General features: G+C 48.8%; 7 protein-coding genes across 7 annotated transcripts; 3 read left to right on the forward strand and 4 right to left on the reverse strand.

The window, feature by feature from the left end:
• Positions 1-3,982: 3,982 nt before the first annotated feature.
• On the forward strand, positions 3,983-5,619 carry N7481_001133 (uncharacterized protein; the record flags this gene model as incomplete). The annotated part of the gene is made up of 2 exons (XM_057260352.1): positions 3,983-4,452; positions 4,524-5,619. 2 exons carry the CDS (start codon positions 3,983-3,985, stop codon positions 5,617-5,619), a joined length of 1,566 nt encoding a protein of 521 aa, XP_057128184.1.
• A 25-nt stretch (positions 5,620-5,644) lies between these two features.
• Positions 5,645-6,154, forward strand: N7481_001134 (uncharacterized protein; the record flags this gene model as incomplete). Its single annotated transcript, XM_057260353.1, has 1 exon — positions 5,645-6,154. The coding sequence occupies one exon, from the start codon at positions 5,645-5,647 to the stop codon at positions 6,152-6,154; it is 510 nt and encodes a 169-aa protein (XP_057128185.1).
• A 936-nt stretch (positions 6,155-7,090) lies between these two features.
• N7481_001135 (uncharacterized protein) lies at positions 7,091-8,998 on the forward strand (the record flags this gene model as incomplete). Its single annotated transcript, XM_057260354.1, has 4 exons — positions 7,091-7,141; positions 7,195-7,562; positions 7,633-8,446; positions 8,504-8,998. The coding sequence occupies 4 exons, from the start codon at positions 7,091-7,093 to the stop codon at positions 8,996-8,998; spliced, it is 1,728 nt and encodes a 575-aa protein (XP_057128186.1).
• A 281-nt stretch (positions 8,999-9,279) lies between these two features.
• N7481_001136 (putative acyl-CoA thioester hydrolase) lies at positions 9,280-10,922 on the reverse strand (the record flags this gene model as incomplete). The annotated part of the gene is made up of 6 exons (XM_057260355.1): positions 9,280-9,830; positions 9,887-10,068; positions 10,122-10,418; positions 10,480-10,544; positions 10,622-10,674; positions 10,718-10,922. The coding sequence occupies 6 exons, from the start codon at positions 10,920-10,922 to the stop codon at positions 9,280-9,282; spliced, it is 1,353 nt and encodes a 450-aa protein (XP_057128187.1).
• Positions 10,923-11,933: 1,011 nt separating this feature from the next.
• Positions 11,934-13,403, reverse strand: N7481_001137 (pepsin-like aspartic protease; the record flags this gene model as incomplete). The annotated part of the gene is made up of 1 exon (XM_057260356.1): positions 11,934-13,403. One exon carries the CDS (start codon positions 13,401-13,403, stop codon positions 11,934-11,936), a length of 1,470 nt encoding a protein of 489 aa, XP_057128188.1.
• Positions 13,404-16,255: 2,852 nt separating this feature from the next.
• Positions 16,256-17,656, reverse strand: N7481_001138 (bZIP transcription factor; the record flags this gene model as incomplete). The annotated part of the gene is made up of 4 exons (XM_057260357.1): positions 16,256-16,685; positions 16,744-17,108; positions 17,291-17,525; positions 17,586-17,656. 4 exons carry the CDS (start codon positions 17,654-17,656, stop codon positions 16,256-16,258), a joined length of 1,101 nt encoding a protein of 366 aa, XP_057128189.1.
• Positions 17,657-19,753: 2,097 nt separating this feature from the next.
• On the reverse strand, positions 19,754-20,613 carry N7481_001139 (SAP domain-containing protein; the record flags this gene model as incomplete). The annotated part of the gene is made up of 3 exons (XM_057260358.1): positions 19,754-20,192; positions 20,254-20,342; positions 20,395-20,613. 3 exons carry the CDS (start codon positions 20,611-20,613, stop codon positions 19,754-19,756), a joined length of 747 nt encoding a protein of 248 aa, XP_057128190.1.
• Positions 20,614-21,816: the final 1,203 nt, after the last annotated feature.

Consider the following 21,816-nt stretch of genomic DNA (forward strand, 5'->3'; position numbering starts at 1 on the left):
ATCCTTACTCGAAGCGAAGTGCAGAACTGCGCCCCCTTTGATGGAGCAAGAGATGCTTGGCTATCGCAAGGACCGGATTTGACTGTGACGATCGATAAGTGCGAAAGTCTATTGAGACTAGTTCCGGGTAGGGAGCGTCGCCGGCACCCGCCACATCCTGGACATTGGCATGGGCATTGGCATCACTAGGTTGTGAGATGATGGGACATGCCAAGATATTTGGAACCTGGGCCTGTACTCGTATGCACAGAGCGAGCAGGAGATTTGGGCTGGTATCCGATCTCCCTTGTACCACCGCCGAACGAGGATCATGTCTCAAACCTGAGCGATCCTCGTGATTGACCTTGCCTCTTAATAGTCTGTACTCCGTACTCCGTACTCCGGGTCTTCATTGATTATACTCGGTGTTATGTACATTTTCAGTGCCAGGTACGAAGTAACTACGAGTATACGAGGTACTACTAGTAGTATATAGTACTACTACATATTAGACATTCTGTCTGAATTAGTTTAGTGTCGAGGTTATTGGTGTCCCACGTGGGCAGTGGTCAGACTACCTACTACTAGACATCACCTCCTGACCACTCGATCGATCACTCCATCCCGTTAGTATGTAGCCCTAGTATGATATTCGATGGCGACTCCTCCTGACTGGTACTGTAATAATACTGTGGTTCTTTAGGGTTGACACCGAGCCTAGCGAGCAGAGAACCTTGGAAAGATTCGAGAAGAAGAAAGAAAAGAACCACAAAAAAATTCGAAGAAAAGAAGCCAAGAAACAAGAAACATCTGTTCGTGAAGCTGGTGTGGAGCATCTCGCATGACTCAGCAGCTTGTCAACGTCTTTGGTGCACTGACAGTCGAGGCTACTGCAACCTCCTCCGCATCCATCGGGGCACTTGTCGGAGAACTGGGACTGGACACATTCTCTCTGCTGCCTGTTGAACATGTCTTACTCTCCCAGGATGACAGCAATCGTCCGGAGCACTCCGTACTGAATAATGGACATTTCCCCCCTGCTCAATGTTAATTGACAGGCGGTCCAGGAGTGTGGCAGTGCATGCATGAATGGGGCCCAAGTGGATCACGCTAGGAAATCAGTGGACCCAAACTAGCGACTCAGCATTGTCCATTTAATGTGGAGGCAATAAAGAATGTTCTCTGCCTTTTGCAACGAGGAGACAATCGTGATACCAGGGGGAGTTGGAAAAAACAGCCAGAAGCCAACGCTTGGACAGACTATCCGAAGACTCCGATCAGATCGCGCGACAATTTCCTAGTGGAACGCATCCCTGCTGCACATACGAGTACAGTATGTACACACTGACTTTGTCTGTGTGACCGGGATCATGTACGGAGTACTTGGTACATGATTTCTCACAATCCCAGCAGATATAAGCCTACCGCCAAGCCCATTCCAAGACTGTCACCGGTGCATATTGTATTCCTTCCCTTGTCAATCTGAATTCGCCGCCCCATCCCCTCCCCTCCTTATGGGAGTCTATTCCGTGGTATTGGTCGCATCCACCCCCTTATCCGTATCTGCAATCCCATGTGTCCATCCCGCTAAACCATGGTTCCTTGAGCATGGAACGTGTTGTACCCTAGTCTAGCCCAATGTCGTTCCGAGCCGTTACCAACAGCCCTCGGTACCTTACTACCATAGGGCACAGGCGATGGCACTACATGCGACCCCCTGCCCCATGGAGTGACAATGCATCCAGCCATGTGCGGTGAATCTACGAAGTCCGAAGAAAGGAAGAGAGACAGAGAGGGGACTCAAAGGAGGGATTTAGATCATCGCGAGGCGTCCAATACGTACGAGACACTCCATTGACAGTCCACTCTCCACCCTGGCGTCAAGCACAGAGAGGGAAGAGGAGAGAGGGGGGGGGGGAGGTCCCATTTCATTCTATAGGGTGCTTTGGTTGGCGTTACGCGCCCATCATGGCCCCGGGATGGGGTAAAGTAGAGTGTTTGGCCGTGAACTAGACTGGATCTCATTTGTCGAGACTAGAGCGGCCCATGCCTGAGACTGCTGGAACCCCTCCATCTTCATTTCGTACTAGGCTTGATCGTCCCGGTTTCTGGAAGGCCGGATTCCCAAGTTTGAAGTGATTGAACCACGGGTGATCCTTTGGACAAGGCTATTCAGTGGGCTGAATCTACTCATTACAGTTAGCATGGTACCGGAGTACAGGAAGAGTAAGGAGTGCTCGGTATGTAGTAACAAGACTCTGCACTAGCAGCAACAGCAACGGCCACGGCAACAGTAACAGGGCAACAGGGCCTGGAAGTTTAATCTAAATGCCCCAGCCTTGTGCTGGACATCATTCCCAACGTGGCCACCCACGCGGGAGCTACAATTAAAATCTGAGATTTAGTAATGATGATCCTAGAAATGCCATTCCCTTTCGTTGGCCCCCCCCCTCTCCCTCTCCCGCTCCACTCCTTGGCTGATTTTGGCTTCCCGCAACTGTCCGTACTGGTATGTAAGTAGCTTACACTGGTACGAGATACCAACCTGGATTACATACAATTCATACAAATCCATACAAATGCGTCTGGGAGGGTTTTTCGCCTCTTTTACCACGTCAACCCTCTTAACCCACCCCGAACTGCAGGTTAGGTCCGAAGACCCATCCGTTTATTGAATTGTTTCAATTCCTTTTTTTATTATTTTCAATTATTTTTTTTTAGGGATTTTCGTTTGCCCCCCCTCCTCTACAGGCGCCTTGTTCCAGAATCTCCCCCTACAAACCCATCTTTCTTCCCCCCCCTCCTCCTTTCTTGGCTCAGCTCGGTGAGAATGAGATCATCGACATTGCCTCCTCTCCCTCGGTCCTAAATCACATTTGCACCTTTGGCTCGAGCCCTTAGATCCAATCATTTGGCTGCACCGCCTCTTGCCTGACTTTCTAACTGCCCGATTTTCCACTCTCTCTCTGGGGCGCAATCCTTTCCTTTCTCCCCTTCCTTTTTTTGCCCTCGAACCTGAACTAGTGCCTTCTCTCGACTTGTTCAGCTCTCTTTATTCTTTTCGGTCTTTCCGTGCCCCCCTGGGGAATTATTATTCAATTGTTCAGCCCGTGGTGGGGTGTTCCCCGACACAACTAGTTGGTTTGAAGCCATTGCCATTGCCATTGCCTCTCTTATACTTGTGACCAACAACGGGGATACCAATCGCATTGGGGTTCCTCTGCTAGCGAACATCTAGGGTTTGAATTTACCCTTTGCCTAAGACAGCGCGCATCACTTCATCTTCAATATCCAAAAATCCAAAAGCATGTCCAGTCCCGCTGTTCGCGATTGACTGGTTCTATGGGACACAGACGGCTTCCAGACAGGGCTGTGTGTCACTTATCAAACGTTTCATCCCATGAGGCGAATCGCCGAACAAGGGTACCGAGCAAGAGGTAGGTTCTTTTTTATCCTGTTTTATTGTTCATTTCATTTTTAATATTGCGCCCCTCCCCTGTCAGCCCTATCTCCTTGCGGATGTGACGGCGAACTACGAGTGTGACTTGCAATATCAGGTCACCTTTTGCCGCCTTTTCGGTTCCACACATCTAACTCTTAACTAGAAATTCCAGGCGCATGAAAACCTTCACCTGTTGCCACTCTCCAAGTTCCACCTCGCTTCGTCTGTACTTGCTTACCCATTAGAAGCTGGACCTTCTTGGTTCCCAAGCAATCGGAGGTGGGGGTTGAGGCTGGCAGTCCATTTAGGAATCCGAGCCTGGTTTCACCGACGTTCGCACTGCACTCAACTGGATTGAGTTGCTGTTGATCTGATTTTCTCAGCTTATTCCGATCAACGTTCTTTTCTTTCTTTTCATCATCTTTTTTATTATTCTCAGTTTTCTTTCTTGGAAGTGGATTTTCATTCGGACAAACGCCACCGGATTCAGCTCATGCTTAGTGCAGCTGGCCATCCACATCTTCCATTTCCACTTCTACGCCACTCCACACACCATCTAGAATGGACCGACTAGCCGCATCGCCAAATTTCTATGTTTCAAAGGATCACGAGTACGACCGTCATCGCCATCGCCCCGAAACATCCATGATGCCCGAATTGCCATTCCCATCTTACGGCCCTTTACCCATTCCATCTCGCCCCAATATGCATACCGCGCCTCCTCCGTTGCCTCCGCCGACGCGCATCCACGATTTAGAGAATGGCTATGATGCTGGGTGGTTGCATGCAAATTCTGATCGATCTGCATCTCTTCTTCCCCCGATTAACCCAGCCTCAAGCTTATTTGGTGGTGGCCGGAACCGTCCCGATTCTGCGCCCAAAAGTGATCGAATGGACCTTGATGAGCTTGAAGGCAGGCAAAGTGGCATGCCACTCTCCCGCAGCTCTGAGGCTCAAATTAAGATTGAACCGCCACCACCGACAGATGATGGATTCCCGAATTCCATGTCTGTCAATCCCAATGGTCCGATGTAAGATCAAAAGGGCTTGACTCTTATTTGTCTTCTCCTCTTCGGATTTTCCCATACTAAACGATCTCTAGACTGAAAGGCGAGCGTGACTTTTCTCTGCGAAGTGTGAAAGACTCGTCAAATGCGTACGATCAACATCTTTTGTCCAAGATTGGGAAGCCCATTTCTCCCCGAGGATCGATCAGTTCGGACCACCGAAATTCAATCTCCGCACTTACTGTTCCATCTCTTCCCTCACGCTCATCGAGCAATCTGCCATCACCCGGGCCATCAGAAGGTTCAACGCTTGATGTGAAATGGTACAGCAGTCCGAAGTCAGGAGGAGTGTCACCCAGATCGAAATCGGATTGGAGGGAGTATGTCGAGGGTCGCAGCCCAAGTGTCGAAAGCAATCTTCCATCGGTGGCCGATTTTGAATTTGGAAGACGTCGATATCGTGGAACGACTCCATCGCGCGAGGACAGCATCAGTTTACCCAGCCGATCGAATCGTGGCAGCTACGACCAGGGCGTGTTTTCTGATATTGAGGGTGATTTCTCGACAGACGAGCCAGTTCCCCGACAATTCATTCTCCGTGAACCGACACCACCTTACCCCGAAGGCTCAAGGCAGGGGATGAAGAGACGAGCATCATCTCCACCCCGAGAACCGATCAATACTGACGATCGCCACACTTTACACACTGTCACGAGTAACGGGGATTTGTCACAGCGAAGGACAAGTGGTCATCCATTCACCAACAATCTGACGGTAAACAGCAGCTACGCTCCAAGCCAACGAACGCTATCAGCAGCTTCTTCGCTCAGTATCCGAACCTCTGGTTCATATTCTTCCGCTCTTTCAATCGGCGGCAGCAGTATGACCAGCCTCTCGCCATATGATCGACCATCCCCCGGGGGCCTCTCCCCTTGTTCGGATCTCGATACATATCACGAAAAGTCGATTCTCAACGCAAGCTCCCCCCGGAGTACCACTTATTCCTGTGCCGAGGCCCTTACCAGGAGCCAGCACCCTCGAACCTCCCGCCACAGATTCCACTGGAAAGATGTCGATACCGATGCCGATGCCGATGCCGATTGCCCTGAGCGTCCCCAAACCCGCTTCGTCGAAGATGGCCGGGCTGTTTATTTGCGATTGTTGTCCGAAGAAGCCCAAGAAATTCGATAGCCCGGAGGATCTACGAGCCCACGAGATGGAGAAGCAATATTCGTGCCAGTACTGCAACAACCGCTTCAAGAACAAGAATGAGGCGGAACGGCACCAAAATTCGCTCCATCTGCGACGCCATTCGTGGTCATGCGCATCGCTAGTCTCGTTCCAGTCTGCATTCCATGGTTCGGGATCGCCAACCTGCCAAACAAATGCCGGTCCATCGCACGATACATGCGGTTATTGCGGTGAGGAGTTCCCAAACTATCCTCGGCCGGATTGGGATCGTCGGTTTGAACACTTGACGACCGTGCACAAGTTCGGCGAATGCAATAATGCGAAGAAGTTCTTCCGTGCCGATCACTTCCGTCAACACTTGAAACATAGCCATGCGGGGACGAGTGGGAAGTGGACCAATATCCTCGAAAATGCTTGCATGAAGGAAGAGCAGCCACCGGAGCGACGAGACAGAAGTGGTTCAGGGGCTAGTAATGGCCCACAAATAAATCCTGGATCTTTGACATCCAATACAATTGATGAGGTTCTGGAATGAGAAAACTCGACTCTTCTTTTTCGCTATACATACGCCATGCGACATTCTGACCCAATCTCCCATCGAAACTCTCAACACCTACATCTACATGGCTTTTCTCTCCAAGCCTCATTATCGAACTTGACTATTCGCGGGCCTTCCTCCGAATCTCTCAACCCTAACCCTGAATACAACAAAAAAGTGACTTTCGAAAAGCGCATGGAGGCACTGGACATAACGAAGTGAAACGATTTTATAACCATATCTTTTTTGACCCATTCTGCATCCTCCGTTCCCCTTCCCCGCAACATCTCAATATCTCAACAAACATATTTTGTTTCTTCTTTCTATTTTCTTGTTTCTGGGTTTCGAAAGGTGGCAGGGAGTTTCTGTTTGTTCCTGGGTTTTGGATACTACCATTTGCGCGTTGTACCTGGTGCATCATTACCTGGGTGGTTTGGCTGGGGTTACATCTCTTATCATTCTCCGTGATACCGGAGCAGGTCATTTCCATTTTCCATTTTCCTTTTCAATTGTCCCATTGGTTTGCTGGAGTCGGTGCATGGGTTGGGGGTCTGATTTCTGTTTTGTTTCTTATACTGGGCCCCTACTTTGCTCCGCTCTTGCTCTTCTCCATCATACATACTATATCCCCATTTGTATATAGGCCGAAATTTAGACCATATCAAGCGCATATTTTACTCTTCTGGTATTTGTTAATCTGGTAACTCGTTCTCTCAACCCCACTGATACGTAGTTGTTTGATTTACTGGTTGCCTATGAGTTCCACCAGGCTTCTTCCATTTTACTGAGGCTGAGTAAGCTGTCTATTGCGGCTTAAAAGCAGGCACCAAAACAACCCCGCAGAAGCATTTCCAACAACATACCAACGGCTACCGTGTTCGATCCAACTACTAGTTTCTTGAATCCACACTCGCTGCTTGAGCTGCCTTAGCCATGAGTCAACCCGAGATTCCTCCAGAGATCTGGCATCTCATTCTCAAAGCTGTATGTTTTCCTCTCGGTGCTGCCATATCACAGGTTCCAGAACCTAACCCCAGCAACGACACAAGCTACCCACTCGAGGGGATCTTGCCAATGTCTGCTCGGTCTCCAGATTATTCGATACCCTTGCCACTCCACTACTGTACCGATCAGTCATTTTACGCCGGGTGAGTGAGGACTGGTCGCTATTTCCGGATGATTTTGAAGCCACTGAACGGCCAAAATGTATTGGAGATCTTAATTTCGGTCTTTTTTATCGACTTCTGGACGATAGGAATGAGGTATTGCGAGAATTTGTGCGTGAAATGACCTTCAACCTTGACGGCACCGACAAGGATATATCTCGTGCCTGGGACAAATTGAAGCCACCCCAGGACCTCTTGGCTGGACTGGTCAGAAAGCTTCCAAATCTAGAGGCTGTCTAGTAAGAGAGATTTGGCCCACCTGGGCATTTATATAATGTGCGCCATTGATATACTCACGCTTATATTTAGCTTCCTAGGAGAGCTCCCCATATCCAACGCCCTTGTGAATGCATTTCTCGCCCATAATAAATCTCCAAAGCTTTATTTGAAACGCGAACAGGGGCTCATCAGGACGGAAGCTCGCATTCCGTTTGTGCGGGAAGTATGTATCTTTGTGGACTCCACCGCCACAGCCCCTACTAGAGAATTGCAGCCTGGGGAGAGAGAGTTCAGGCCCCAAAGACTAGCTCTGCATGAGACTTTCGCCGCATATCCGAATCTTGAAGACTTGTCAGTTTCGATCAATCTTTTACGAGGAGGGTGTGTGATGGATTACTCCCCTCCTTCAACAGAGATAGTACCGCTTTCGATACCGGATGAATTCATCTTCCCACCGCTGAAAAATCTCTCATTGAGCGGCTATCATATCACAGATGAAGAGAAACATCTCTGGAAACAGAGATTCCCTTGGGGAGGATTAGAATCTCTCACTCTGGGAGTTCAGACCCACAGTGGCGTACTGCAGTCGGCTACTGGGAACGTGCATAACTTGAAGAAGTTCCAGATTACAAGCTTTACCCGCTATACTGCTTCTAACTCAAGCCCTGAGCTTGACTCGTTCTTGTCCTCCTTCCATTCCCTAGAGAGCCTCACTGCTAAGGGACTTGTCCCTTCGATGAATTCTGTGATCAACCATTCCCATCTCAAACACCTTTGTCTCCATGCCATCGAAGAGACCGATCAGGAGAGGAAGACACTGACTTTGGAGGAGATAAAAGGCTTGGATCAGCATTGTCCAAATGTCACAAGCTTGGAGCTAGATATAAATCCAAATGGAACATGGGTAAGCCACGAGCTGTATCCCGTCAGAACTATTCACAGGTCTAACAAATGATTCTAGCCAAACGACACAATGGAGGCTATTGCAACCAGATTTGAAAATCTTCGCGAACTGACAATTCATGTCGGACTGGGAATATCAATTGCAATAAAGAATGCGCAAAACGGATTCCCACTGACGAAAGCCTTTAAATCGGTCTTGACCGAAGAAATCGCAAGAGCCTCTGCTAAAAGATTCCTCGAATGCAGAGGACTGTCAAACTTAAAGAAAATTACATTGAAAACCGGCGAAGATCTACGTTGGTTCCCACAATGGCATCCTGGATACGCTGATGCGGAAGAGGAATGTTCGAGGATATTCGAGATAGATGCGCGCCTGGGACAGGACGGTGAAATCATCCTCGAAGAGCTAGACAGTACACGGGCTAGCATTCTGAAGAGGTTGCGGAGTCCGAATGGGACATTTAACCGTGGATTCTTTGGACAAGCTCCTACACGAATCAGTACAGCGCCGCGGGTGTTTCAGGCGTCGTCCTTTAGTGCAAGCTCAACTTGACCTGTAATTAGTAAGTTTTGTTACAAATTGTTATTTTCTGATGAGGTCATATTATTGCTCGCATATACTAGTATAAATGCCCATGAATTGCAAGGTTGCTTTATTTATTTATACTGCCAGTGGGTAATAGAAACCCGGGAACTTGGATTATGGAGGAAATCAAAATAGAATATTTTTTTGGTACTACCGACCGGAATTGCTCTATGTACATTACCCAATTATGCAGAACAACATTATTTTCCCACAAATGCAAATTATCGAAACGACACGCCAAGTAAAATTTACTCGGTGACACTGTCCTGGATACTCCTTAGGGCACTCATCTTATGTGCAGGGTCGATAGCAGCAGCATTTAGAGCGCGACGTCTCGCATCAGTCCAAAGCATGAATTCTCCATAGCTCTTGGGCATGACGTTGATGTCCTTCTCCACCAAGAAAGTGTAGTTGAACATACCAGTCGACTTCTTGGTACCGTGCTCAACATCACGAACCTTGGTATCAACGCGCACCTGTACCTTTGTGTACTTGGAGTGGCCGTCCTCGCGTTCTTCGGGTTCGGTGAAAGCTACCGTTGCGCGCAGGTAGAGGACGCTTCCGACAGGAACGGGATTTTCAAAGGTACTTGGGTCAAGGGCAAGGAAGTTGGGGCGGGCGTGGGCGAAAGAGGCAGCGCAGCAGAAGGCTAACTCGAAGGATTGCTTGAGGAGAAAACCACCGAAGATCATGAAGTTGTGGCGATTGCGATCTTGGGGTTGCATAATCATAGCCGATTTAAGGACAGTGTCGCTCATGAAAACTTGGTTGTCCGGGCGAATGGCTGGGACTTGGGGGTCTGGGGGTTGTTTAGCTGAGATGAATGAGAAATAGATAGTACATAATGATACTCACTCAGGTATGACATCTCCTTGGTCCACATGGAGTGGATCAAGTTACTCTCCTCATCGTCAGGAGCCTTCTCGAGGAGACTGCGCGTGCGCAGAGCCTTCTTGGCTTGGTAGTTGGCCTCGCCCTTCTTGAAGAGTTTCTCTTCCTCTGCGTTCTCCAAAATCAGAGGTGCGACAGGGACAGGCCTGGGTAAATCCGATTAGCACATTTCAAATTCAGCTTCCAACGCAGAACATACTTCTTTGTAGCAGGATCAAGGGAAACCATCGTGAATGCACAGGTAATCAGCACATCCTCGGGCTGAGCAGGTTGACCCTCCGGGCGAAGCTTAGAAACCTGACACGATACCTCCATACTGGATCGACCAGTAGCGTAGGAAACCTGACCACTAAGTTCGAGATCACAAATTTCCATGAGCGGGTGCTCGATGGTGATTCTGTCCACGGCCGCAGTGACGGTACTGACGCCTTCGCCGGTATGACGGTAGGCAATGACACCAGCAAGGGCATCGAGATCCATAAGCAATGATCCCAAGCTATTTCAGCATTAGTTGTCGCACAAGCATGCACCTATGACAATAGCTAGGTCAATCTCACCGAATATGTCCAGAGGCATTGAGATAAGTATCAAGCAGCCACTTATCTTGCGCTAAAGGCAAAATCTGAAAAAAAAAACGCGAAGCCAGTTCGTCAGCTGTGCTGAAATATCACAGGATCAACGCCGTAAATCGATACATACAGCACTGTAGTAACTGTCCGACATCTTCTTCGGCGTCACATCGGGGTTAACAGCTGGGGGGTGAAGCACCCTCCTTAGCCCCCTTGGCCACCTCACGACTCTCATTCAGAGCATCTATCCAGGCTGTCTTCACCCGACCAGCCCAGACCCGGCGCTTATCCTGTTCATTGCAGGGTGTCGCGTGGAATGCACGCGAAGCGCTCGGCGATTGCGCGGCGGTGGCTGCGCGAGCAGGCAGAGTCCTTGATACAAGCGACTTAGACCCGGAGACGGCTATCCTTCTTCCTGCGAGACCAAACATGGCGGAATATGTATCTGTAGGGGAATTTGATGAGGCTGAGGGTCTGGAAAAGCGTTAGATTAGTATCAGCGATGACGCTGTTGGTTACCGAGGGACCGGCCCGGTCGGGTTAGCCCCCGGACATTCTCGGGTTGCCAATACCGAAAACGCGGCTTTTAGTGATTTGGGGCTGTATGGCGGGGAACTTTATTAATAATTTATTTTCTTGGGTTATATGGCGTGCCTCTAGCTGAGGCATATTTTGGAGTCTGTATTAGTAGTAGTAATGCTGTTCTGGAAGTCAATTTTGGAGAAAGGTATCTCCATGTGGAGGCCTGAGGCACGAACTTGAATCCGTCGATGCTAAGTCTGACCCAAAAAAATAGCTACAACAGCACCGGCTTGTGACTTAGATCAGTATAACATGGTATGTTCAGGTAGATTTAGAGGAAATCTACCATCAGTAAAGTAGACTAGGGACTGGAAGGGTTAGATTAAGATTTAGAACAGTTCTCTGGATTTCTGAAACATGACTTCGGGACCCGGAACCAGGGTCTACCCCTGCAAAGATCAAAGCTTGAGTAAGATGAAACATCAAAATCTATACGAGAGTCTACTTGGAGGAACTGAAGACATTTCTTAATGAGATAAATTATTACGGTTTCTTGGATTTCTGCCACAGTTATCGTATTCTATTTGTACAGTGATGGAGCCATTCCATGTTGGAGACCCAGGAGGCAATGGGCGGGAATAAAAGAGAAGAAAATGCGCAAATGAGACTGCACTCTAGATGCAATAAGCAAAGGGTATGAATCATGGTAGCGCGGAGCGAGTAGTATGTGCAAGTGGGTATCACTTGAAGGCAAAGAAAGTCGGGCATGTATGGTTGATGGCAAGTCGGTCTGCGATGATATGTATGCCAGTTTGACGGTATGAACAAGAACGCCTGGAGCGAAGGTTGACTTAGAAGCAAAAAAGGGTATTTTGGTGTGAGACGCGTGGTCGAGGTTAAGATATTGGTGATGGAAAAGTTTAGAGGATGAGAGCGGCAGCAAAAGTCATCACTAATGACAGAGCTAACCCGCCCGACATGCGAGAAGCGGAATTAATGGTAGGCGAATCGGTCTCTGTCGCTGAATCCGCAGATGAGTCTGATGTCGTGGTCGAGATCGTCGCAGAGGAGACTTCAGAGCTGCCATCAGTGGCCACGGCCGAAGGACCGGTCGCAGTCGCGCTGGGAGCGACATATGTCCCATTTCCGGAGGACGAATTCGACGCCTTTGCTCCAAAGCCAATCTGCCCATTATCGAAGTCAAAGACCGAATAGACGTTCTTCAAAAACACATCACCGAGAAGCCATGTGTTTGATCCGGAGGACTGGTGACTGACTATCGTCGACATGCAGCCCGGGTTCGAGTCGTCCTTTGAACTTGGACCAATGTAATCCTCTGGCTGGACGGTGTACTTGACTCCGGAAAATTCGAATTCGATAGTGGCCGTGGAGTTACATGGAATTGTGTAGTTCTCGCCAGAATGTTTGGAGTTCGGAATGAGGCCGAATAAAGTCACAGCGTCGGCTGGTGGAACGAAGACATATGTAGATCCGCTGTCGATGATTGCGGATCTTCCAGTGAAGTTGCCAGCCTCGCCATTCACGTAGACGTCATCCAGCGGGATAGTCCAGGTTTCGGCATTGGTGGTGGTGTAGGAAATTTCTCCGTCGAATTTTGTTGTGTCGACAGTTCCAAAATTCACCTCGCCATCCTTCTTGTTGTCAGAGGCGCGCGACAGGCTCAGTCCGACGATGTTAGAGCTGAGCCCTGCCTTCTCGGCGACAACATCCATGAAAGAGGGGATCTTCCAACCGCCGGTGTATGATCGGCCCATGCCGAGAATTCCATCAATAGGATAGCTGTCAAATGGCTTGGTTGCAGACTCGGCGAATCCAAACGTGAAACTTATATCCATTCCAGCGATGGACATGGTATCTTGGCCCAGATCACCCTTCACTTGACCGCTACCGTATCCGAGGCTGTAGGTCGAGTCATTCGAGTTGAAGCTGCTGGATTCGGATATATTGAATGTGTGGTGGTTTGTGCAAGTTTCGCTGGTACACTTAGAGCTGAATACCCAGCTACTCGGCGATCCGGTGTCGAGGGCTAACCACATCTCCTCTTGTTGTGAACCGACCTTGACGGTGACGAAGTAAGAAAAATCCACTCCATCTTGATTAACTGCCGCACTGTTCTGCAAAGTGGGGGTTTCCGACTCGACAATTTTGTAGGTATCGGCCCGGCGAGCTTTCGTGATGTCGAGCGTTATTCCTTGGCTGTCCGAGTCCGAGTCCGAGCTGTCTGGGACTAAAATCCATGGCATGAAACGCCGGAAACCATTTTGCCTCGAAGAAATTGTGGCGACTGTAGCCACTTTAAGCTCCCAGGGATAGAAGGCATGAACACTCGTCGAGAGGCCGGCAATGACCAAGTATGATGAAAGATGCATGATCCCACAGCGGATCTAGTAGCAGGGAAAATTAGGCCGCATTGAATTCCGTGACTTATTACGTAGGATCGGTCGTTCGACTGCTGTCCGTTTGATCAATTGGCGTTGTATTGGCGATAAATGGGTTGTTGAAAGACGGGGCGAAGGATTGGGGCGGATCAGCAGAATCCGGGGTTCGTCAATTAAAGAGGCGTATGTGAATGAAAGCGAAGAAGACAAAACCGAAAAACGAAAAACCAGCAAATATGAAGACACAAATAAGCGATGAACGAACAACCAAAGGAAGGACAATAAGCTGGGGAGGTTGGAAAGAAGCAGATGATGTGAGGGGGGAGAAGTGGCGGACGAGCAGACTGGGAGACTGGCAGGAGACTGGGGGGGGGAGGTCCCACTTGGTGGTGAACCTCTTGAGGAAAATCCTCCCCTGACAAGACACTTCTGCCCAGTTCTTGCCAAGTGCTAACCCAGTTTAGGTGATTGACTGGATATCTTGGGTTGCTTTGAGCTCCACTTCGCCTGGTTCCGGTTGCGATCGGCTTTCTGGTCGAGACTAGCTGCACGCTAGAGTCAGGTTACTTACTCCTTTTCTGTCAAGTTCACGGAATTCTTCTTCTTCGCTTCAAGGAAGACTGGGAAATAATAAAGAATTACAGTATCATGCAGATCTTACTATCTGATTCTGAGAAGTTTGGTTCGTTTATCGGCAAATGGAAGAGTTTGTGGCCGGAGAACCCTGCCATCGAACGCACAACTCAGGGGAACCGTTTTTTGGGGGAAGCACAAGCGCTGCTGCTTATCACTGGTCAGTTCTAATGCACGGTCCAGCTGGGTGCACATGCACGGAGAACATCAATACATAAGTCCACCATCCTTCAAGCCACGGCTGGTCTAGACTCCATCATTCCATCTTTAGATGCTAGAGTCTCGACCAGCATGGGTTCAGCGACCACCCAGCTGCTTAATTCTCCTCTTGTGTCAATCAATAAATCTCGAGTCTTTATTCTATTTGCACTTGAGCCCTGCCTCTCTCCGTTCCGCTCCCAACCTCGGCTTCCTCGGATACCTTGCATATTCATCAACATCGGGAGCTAACCAGGCAATGGACGCATTTTTCCTTGCAAGACTTGAAATGGTGGAAGACACCCCGTCTTGCCACGTCGAGTCTCGGCCCTGGGTCCACTTATGTGAAGCTGGTGATCGATCAGATCATACGAGTATGTACGGGTTTCGGGCTTGCAGCTCAACTAGCCTCCCGCGACCGATCACAACATTGTAGAACGATGTTCAAGACTCAGAATCCCGTAACATCAGAAATAGTTGATCGAGTTAATAAAGTTGCAGAAATGTCCAACCATTTATCTTCTGCACCACTAGACCTGTGCTCATCTTCTCACTGACCCGCTGAAGAAATTGGAAACTAGGCAGAAGCTAGTAGCTGAAGCCTGAGGTCCAGACATAAATGAACGTCCTGATCAAGCCACAGTCTAGGATCGTCAATCGCTTGGACTTGATTTTCAATGTCAAAAGGCAAACTGGAAAGGGCACGCCTGGTCTCGGAAACGAAGAAGCCGTGCCTATCTCACTTTTCAAATATTATAGCCTTTGAGATCGAAGTCCGCACTGGAGAATCAATCTGTGTCGTTCTGTAACACGTCCCTTTCCCTGAAACAATTTGGAAAGGTCAGCTCATCCACTCATACGACATTCGGAACACGCGACGTGCGTGCCTGCTCCGAAAATTTGCGGACGCTCCATTTTGGAAGTACTGATCTATGTCAGAGCTCAAATTTTGAATAATCCAAGGTCCCCCCCCCCCCCCCACGCAAATTATTCGCCGTTTGTAGAAGTGTGAGATTTCCTCCGGTCATGCACGGACCACTGGGAATACAGTCACGAAATCCTGACTATCATGTTTCCCCCACATTTTTCCTGGTTTATCCGGTGCGCCTTTGAACGCTAGGTTGACCAAAAATTCCGTGATTCGGTTCCGTATATCATCGAGTGCTTTGGGTCATTGCTGCATTATCTAGGAAGAGTATTATAGTCTATAGTAGATGGGCTTCGCCATAGAGGCTTTCAAATTCAATCAAATAATCATTTTGAAATTAATCAAGTTAGGTTAAAATGGCCTTCATCTACATATTTCTCTTAGCCTCATATTTCGAAATGCGTCCAGAGAGTTTCAAATTGAAAGCTATCTCGATGTTTTACTATTTTTTTATTTCCAATATAGAGAAAATCTAGCCACTCCAGATGCAAGCTCTTATCTAGCCGATACTAGTATTGAATCCAGTTATATTCTCAATGAGAGATCTAGGCAGCCAGGATTGAGTTTGTTGTGGGGTGGCAAAATCAAGCTATCTTCCGGGTTTTTCTTCGCGTTCCGATTACTTCGACCTGGGAGATTATATCACTCGCTATCCTGATGCAATCGAGGCACAGGCAACGTCCCTTCTACTAGGAGATCTACAGTCCATGATGATAATTGTTTATACTGCGTTGAAACCGAAATGTCCAAGGGTCGGGGTGAAATCATTGTATCTCCGTAGGGCGATTTGAGATGAACACCGCTAGCCATGATGTTATCGCGGTGATCATACATTTCAGGGTGAGTTTCAAAGAACGCAGGATCTAGACGAAATAGCGATGCCCCTCTGTCCATACCCAGCAGCTTGAAAGCTTGCAAGGCCATTGTGTGGGAGCCAAAAAGAGTATTGGTATCAGGGGCAGGAAGACGCATTCCGAATGATTCCTTATGTTGTTGAAATGGGAAACTTTCATCCGTGGGCACTCCGGAGCCAAGTAAACCGTTCCAAGCATTCAAGTTGATATTTTTACTTGCCTCAGTAGAACTAGTACCATTCTGTTTTGACGTTTCCGGGGGAGATTGCCTGAATGAGATCCCAGACGGACACATATCCTGGCGTTGGAGGAATGTTGGCGATAAGTTTGGAAAGGTCAATTTCCATGACGTAGGAATGTCCGATGGCGCCAATGACATTGTCAATCAGAGGATTAGCAGCATGACAGGTAATCAGTTTATCCCGAATCGATGGCCATGGAATCCAATCAATAATGGCGGGATGCTTCCGCGAAATCTGAGTCTTTGTTGGCCTCCAAGTCTGGCTCATGTTGTTATAGCTTTCAACTGATGGATCGATATGCCACGCAGTTATTTTCATAACTGGTATATGCGCCTTGGTATACGTATGCCAGGATGTCATTGATGGCCATGACAGGCAGATGAAGGCAGATGTCATGAAGTAGGCAGAAGTGATAAGACTGTTTCAATGTGAGTATACTGCATTTCAATAGAGGGGTGCTGAAGCGGGCGAAGTACCAGTCCATCCTTCCATTCAAGAAAGGCGCAGTGGCATCCCACTTCTGCTTCAGATACATTTCCCAGCTTGATATGTGATCAGAAAATACCGAATTCGTGGTCGGCAGACACAAATCGCCAGATGCACGTTGTTTTGATCTAGTGAGTTTTTCGTACTGTTCAAATCCCATCATCTTCTCAAAGGGTACTGTCTGGAGACAGTTGAAAAGCAGTTCCTGTGGAGCCGGTTGGCATTGTGCTGCTGTTCCGGTTTGAACCTTGGGGTTTGCTTGTAATTCATCGACTATTGATCCCAAGAGGTGAGGCTCTGGGTCCTCCTGGTTGAGGATAATGGGGTTTTGTGAAGGAATACTGCAGTCGTGAAACTGTAGAATGTTATCCATTTCCCACCCGGTCACATCTCCAGAGAGAGTGGTATCAAGTGGATCAACGCCTGGTGAGCTTGATCCATCACTCGAATTTCTATCCCCGGCAATTCATTATTGAACGGCTAATAACAGACACGGTTAGCAAAAGCTTGGCCTCCCAGACACAGCCAACTTCTCACTTCAATGGCAGTTGCTTCGGACAAAGATGCCGAGACTGTTTTCATCGAGACGATGAGGCTTTCTAATTTTTTGTGACAATTTAGAAGTTGAACACGCAGACTTTGGTTTTCCTCTTCCAGCTTAGTGATATTAAGATCAGGCTTTTCTGCTCGTTGAAGCTTTTCCTCGAGCTCCTTGATATACCCAGACTGTCGCGCTCGAAAAGCACGCTGGGAGATTCGATTGCGGAGCTTTCTAATTTTTGCTTCGTTAGCCCTGTTGAATCCTGAATTTCTCGTTGGTGGGAGAAATCACCTAGTATCTGTGACGGATTTCTGGTCGGCATGGGAACTTTGCGGCCTCGTAGTTTTGCTGGAAGGCGCCATGATGTGCGGTTTTTAAGGGGATAAATAGCGAGACGGCCGTTTCGTCAACAACAGATTCGGTCGTCTTTCCTTCACAGAGAAAATTCGAGTGTCTGGAGGTCAAAGATTTCTCTCGATCTTCAGCTATGACCTAAGATTGCGCGATTGCAAGCTCCTAGTGGTCAAATGGTCGATGAGCTCGGAGCCAACCTGGCCGATGGAAACCCCGCATTTTCCTAACTTGCGGGGAAGTGACGTTTGGTCTTTGCAAGTCCCTAAACAACCGGCTATCCAGCTGTTTGTCAGGCTTTTCTGACTGACCGAAGTAAGAGAAGCCAATCAGTTTGTGCCAAAAGACTATTAGCCTCGTTTCAGCGGTCCGAGCGCCGAGGATGAGGATTACAATCAACCTTGATAATGACAAGTCAGGTACCCCTACGAGGTAAGGTGTGAATCAGATGTCGCCAAAGCCATAAAGATAAAATCCAAGTCCTTGGGTCGGATATATGGTCTCAAGCACCAACAGCTGTCGGGATTTTGTCTATTCCTAACCAGCAGTTGAACAATCGTATTATTCTCGTAAACTCGAATGACAGTCGCAGAGAAGCACGACGGGAAGCACCTCAGTCCTACCGATGCCCGAATGCCTAAGGCATTGCATCAAGCGGTGGACTTGTAAGAGAGAAACAGAAGCTGACTGCCTGGTAGGGTCGCCTTTCTATCATATAAAGCGGTAAATAGTAGTGAATAGTACAAGGTGGAACGCAACTACCAGGACAAGGTTCACAAATAGCCAGTGAAATTTAAAGATGTTTTAAGTTAAACAATGCATTGATGAATTTTTAATTGCAATTGAAATTCATGATTCGACCTTCCAATAAAGCTCAGGCTGGAAGTGTTGCGACCTTGAGATTTGGTCCCGGAAATGAGAGGTTGTTCAAGTTCGGGGAAGATCGGAGCACGTCGGCCTACTTGCGAAATCTGCCATGTCATTGTCATTGTCGATTCATGGGTAAAGAGATGTATGCAAGAGTTGAATATGATCAATTGAACTATAGTAAATATTTAATTCGATCTAAAGCTATCTTAGACTCTCATTGTAATTGCATGGAACAAATCATGAAAGCAAAGTGGTGCGGCGCGGTGCTTAAGATATACTCCTATTACAAAAGGAATGCTGAACAACAAGGTATTAACGAAAGCTGTAAACGGCCGAAGCCAGTGTACTAGGTCTAGTCCAATAATAAAGCGCTGGTCCGAATACCCTCAACCTCGGGTGGATAAAACAAACCCCCTCCGAGTCCCCTCCTACCGCCAGGACAAAACAAAAAACAACCTTGAACCAACATCTATACCAACAAAAATGCCATCACACATCACGCGATCTAATCAGCCGGTATCCCCCGCCTCCAACAGCTTCAAACCGACCATAAACGAGGACCATTCGGGCACGGAATCGGACCCGGTCTCATGACCTCGGGATAGTCGGAGGGTAGAGCCGGAGAGTCGGGACAGAAGTACGGAGCACATAGCTCCTAACCACTAGTACTAGCGCAAGGGAAGCCAGGAATGGAGTCTGCGGAGAAGAATAGAAGAATCCATACGGAGTACAAATATGATCGGAAGAGATCATATCCTCCCCCGGGCTAGTGTCGATCGGGCTTTTTCGTCATGCAGATCAGGGCGGGAGGCGTCACTACGTAGTAGGGTGGGCTGGTGGTTGGACCTCGGCACAACGAAAAGAGGAAGAGTACCGGCATTGGGTGAGTCACAACTACGGAGTAAATCAGAATCATATGCAATGATGGGCAATTATAATTGAGAACGTTGAAATCATGACGTGTGATTTACTAGTATTGAAGATTGATTGGATTGGATTCACAGAATGTATTGGATCTGTCATCCCAGGTGCTGGCAATAGCGGTAGCACGGTGGATTCGATGGTAGAAAGAAGAGAAAGATATTACAGCGCAACGCTAGATCGGGGCAACAAAAACAACCCGATATAAGGAAATAAAAATAATAGAAAGGGAAAGGGAAAGGTGGTGCGAATGGCACCGCAAAGAAACAAGTTCGTCATGGAGAGGCCGTCACAAAAGCACACACACGCTTCACATCTTATTTCCTGGCCGGCTCCTTGGGACCAAAGGCATCATCCAGGAATCCGGCCCAAAGTTCTGAAACAACACCGGGTTTGGCGGGACCGCCATTGCGGGTGCGTTGGATTTCCTCACCGACGCGCGAGCGGCCGACAGCCTCGGTCAAGGAGAACGGGTCGAGGTCAACGGCGACGTTATCAACAACCTCAGACATGGCGCTGGCGGCGACGTCAGCGCCGGAACCGGAGACCGTGTAGATCTGGGGCTTCATGGGTGAAGAGGTGGGGATTGTGGATGGCTGTTGGATGGAGTGCATGTCGGGAAGGACCGGGATTTGGGGGGATGAGCGACGGATCGTCGTGGCGTCCATGTCGGACATTGTGGGCATGTAGACGAAGTCGACGGTGGAGGAGTCGCCGACGGCTGATGAGGAGCGGGAGGTGTTGAATTGGCGGGTTCTGTGGATTTGTTAGAATGGGTTCTTTTTGCGAGGCCTGATGGTGTTGGGATAGGACATACTCAGCGAAGGCATTGGGGTTAATGCGGCGCATGGCGATGCTGAAAGCACGGGTCTGGAGGATATCATGATTGGAGAGGCGTTCGACGAGCTAGGTATGTTAGATTAAATGGATATGGTGATATAGAGGATGTTCTGCTTACCTCGGACTTGCTGCCAGCAGCACGGATCGAACGACGTTGGCACTCGAGCTTCAGGTCAGGCAGGGTGCGAGCAGCGTAGAGAGAGGCCTTGTCGGCGGGATTGGCGGGTTGAGCGGACTGGACTCCGGTGATGTGCAGACAACGGCGGGCAGGGAGAGCAGAGTGTTGGCTGGAGAGCTGGCGCAAGGCACGCAGCGAGGATGAACGAGGAGCGGCCATGGTGAGTGATGTATGTATGTGTGAAGTGTGGAGGAGGTGGAGGTGATCTATGATAGATGTGGGTGGTAGTAGTGGTGGATGGTAGAGGGAAGTGGGAGGAGGGGGGAGAGAGTAGAAATGAACCGGATGGGGAGAAAGGACAATAGAGGGATTTATAGGATGGAGGGTACCGGGTACAAAGTAGAGAGTATCGTAAGTACAGAGAGTACTCTGTACTTCGGAGCACCTTGGGAACTTGGGAATGGTTGGGGAAAGCTATGGAGTTCCACTCTTGGCGGTCTAGCCTACGATCAAGTGGAGTCTTGACGTGGGCTATGTACATCCAGGGCTGTATCTACAGTGTGGGATTACTAGTATACCACTCTTGAGTCTGCTCAAGTATGATGTAGATGATACTAGAATGCTACTCTATAGATACTACCTACTATATCCTATACCAACTCAGTATACTAGGTTCTAGTATACTGGTATCTATACTGTAAGTACTCGTACCGGTACTTAGTACCCGCAGTGCGGGACACCATTTACCCCGTATCCGCCAGCACACTTCCGTACCGGTACTTCCCCTACGCCGTACACTACTTACTACAGTACTGTAAGTCCCTCTGTCGTGTCTGTCGCGGAGTCTTCCATTCCCTCCGAGATCGACCTTCCCCTCTCCACCTCCCCCCATTATTGGCTCATATCACTCCATCCTCCCACTTCCTGCACAATGCAGTCATGGGAATCTTTCCAGGGAATTCTCGTCCACCAACAAGCTGTCACCATCCATAATTCCCCGCCGCTGACTGGTTCCCGCCAAACAAGCATCCCGTCCCTTCTCCTCACGCTCCCTCACCGGTCTTATCCAAAGTGAATCCAGATGAGATGGATCACCTCAGCCTGGACTACAGTCCAGCCTACCACAAAAATAGGACACCCCCGTGTGGAGCGATCGCCCTCAACGTTCTGGACGGGGTGACGTGGATCTAGTTTGATCGGGTCCCATGACTCTTCCTTCCCCTTCCCCTTCTCCCCTTCTCCCTCCCCCTTTCCCGGCGGTAAGACTGAGACTGTTGGAAACCATCCTCCACGGAGAACAACGGCCACCACCCCGATTGGTTTGAGATTCGGTGAGTCTGCCCGATTTCTACGTACCACATAGTATAGGTGGTACAGGGTACTCCGTAGTACATGCCAGTGCTTAATTCTACCCGTACGAGT

The sequence above is a fragment of the Penicillium waksmanii genome (assembly GCF_028829765.1).
Source record: "Penicillium waksmanii strain IBT 27052 chromosome Unknown utg000001l:1.0-4852451.0:1.0-4856178.0, whole genome shotgun sequence".
In the NCBI taxonomy this organism is placed as follows: domain Eukaryota; kingdom Fungi; phylum Ascomycota; class Eurotiomycetes; order Eurotiales; family Aspergillaceae; genus Penicillium; species Penicillium waksmanii.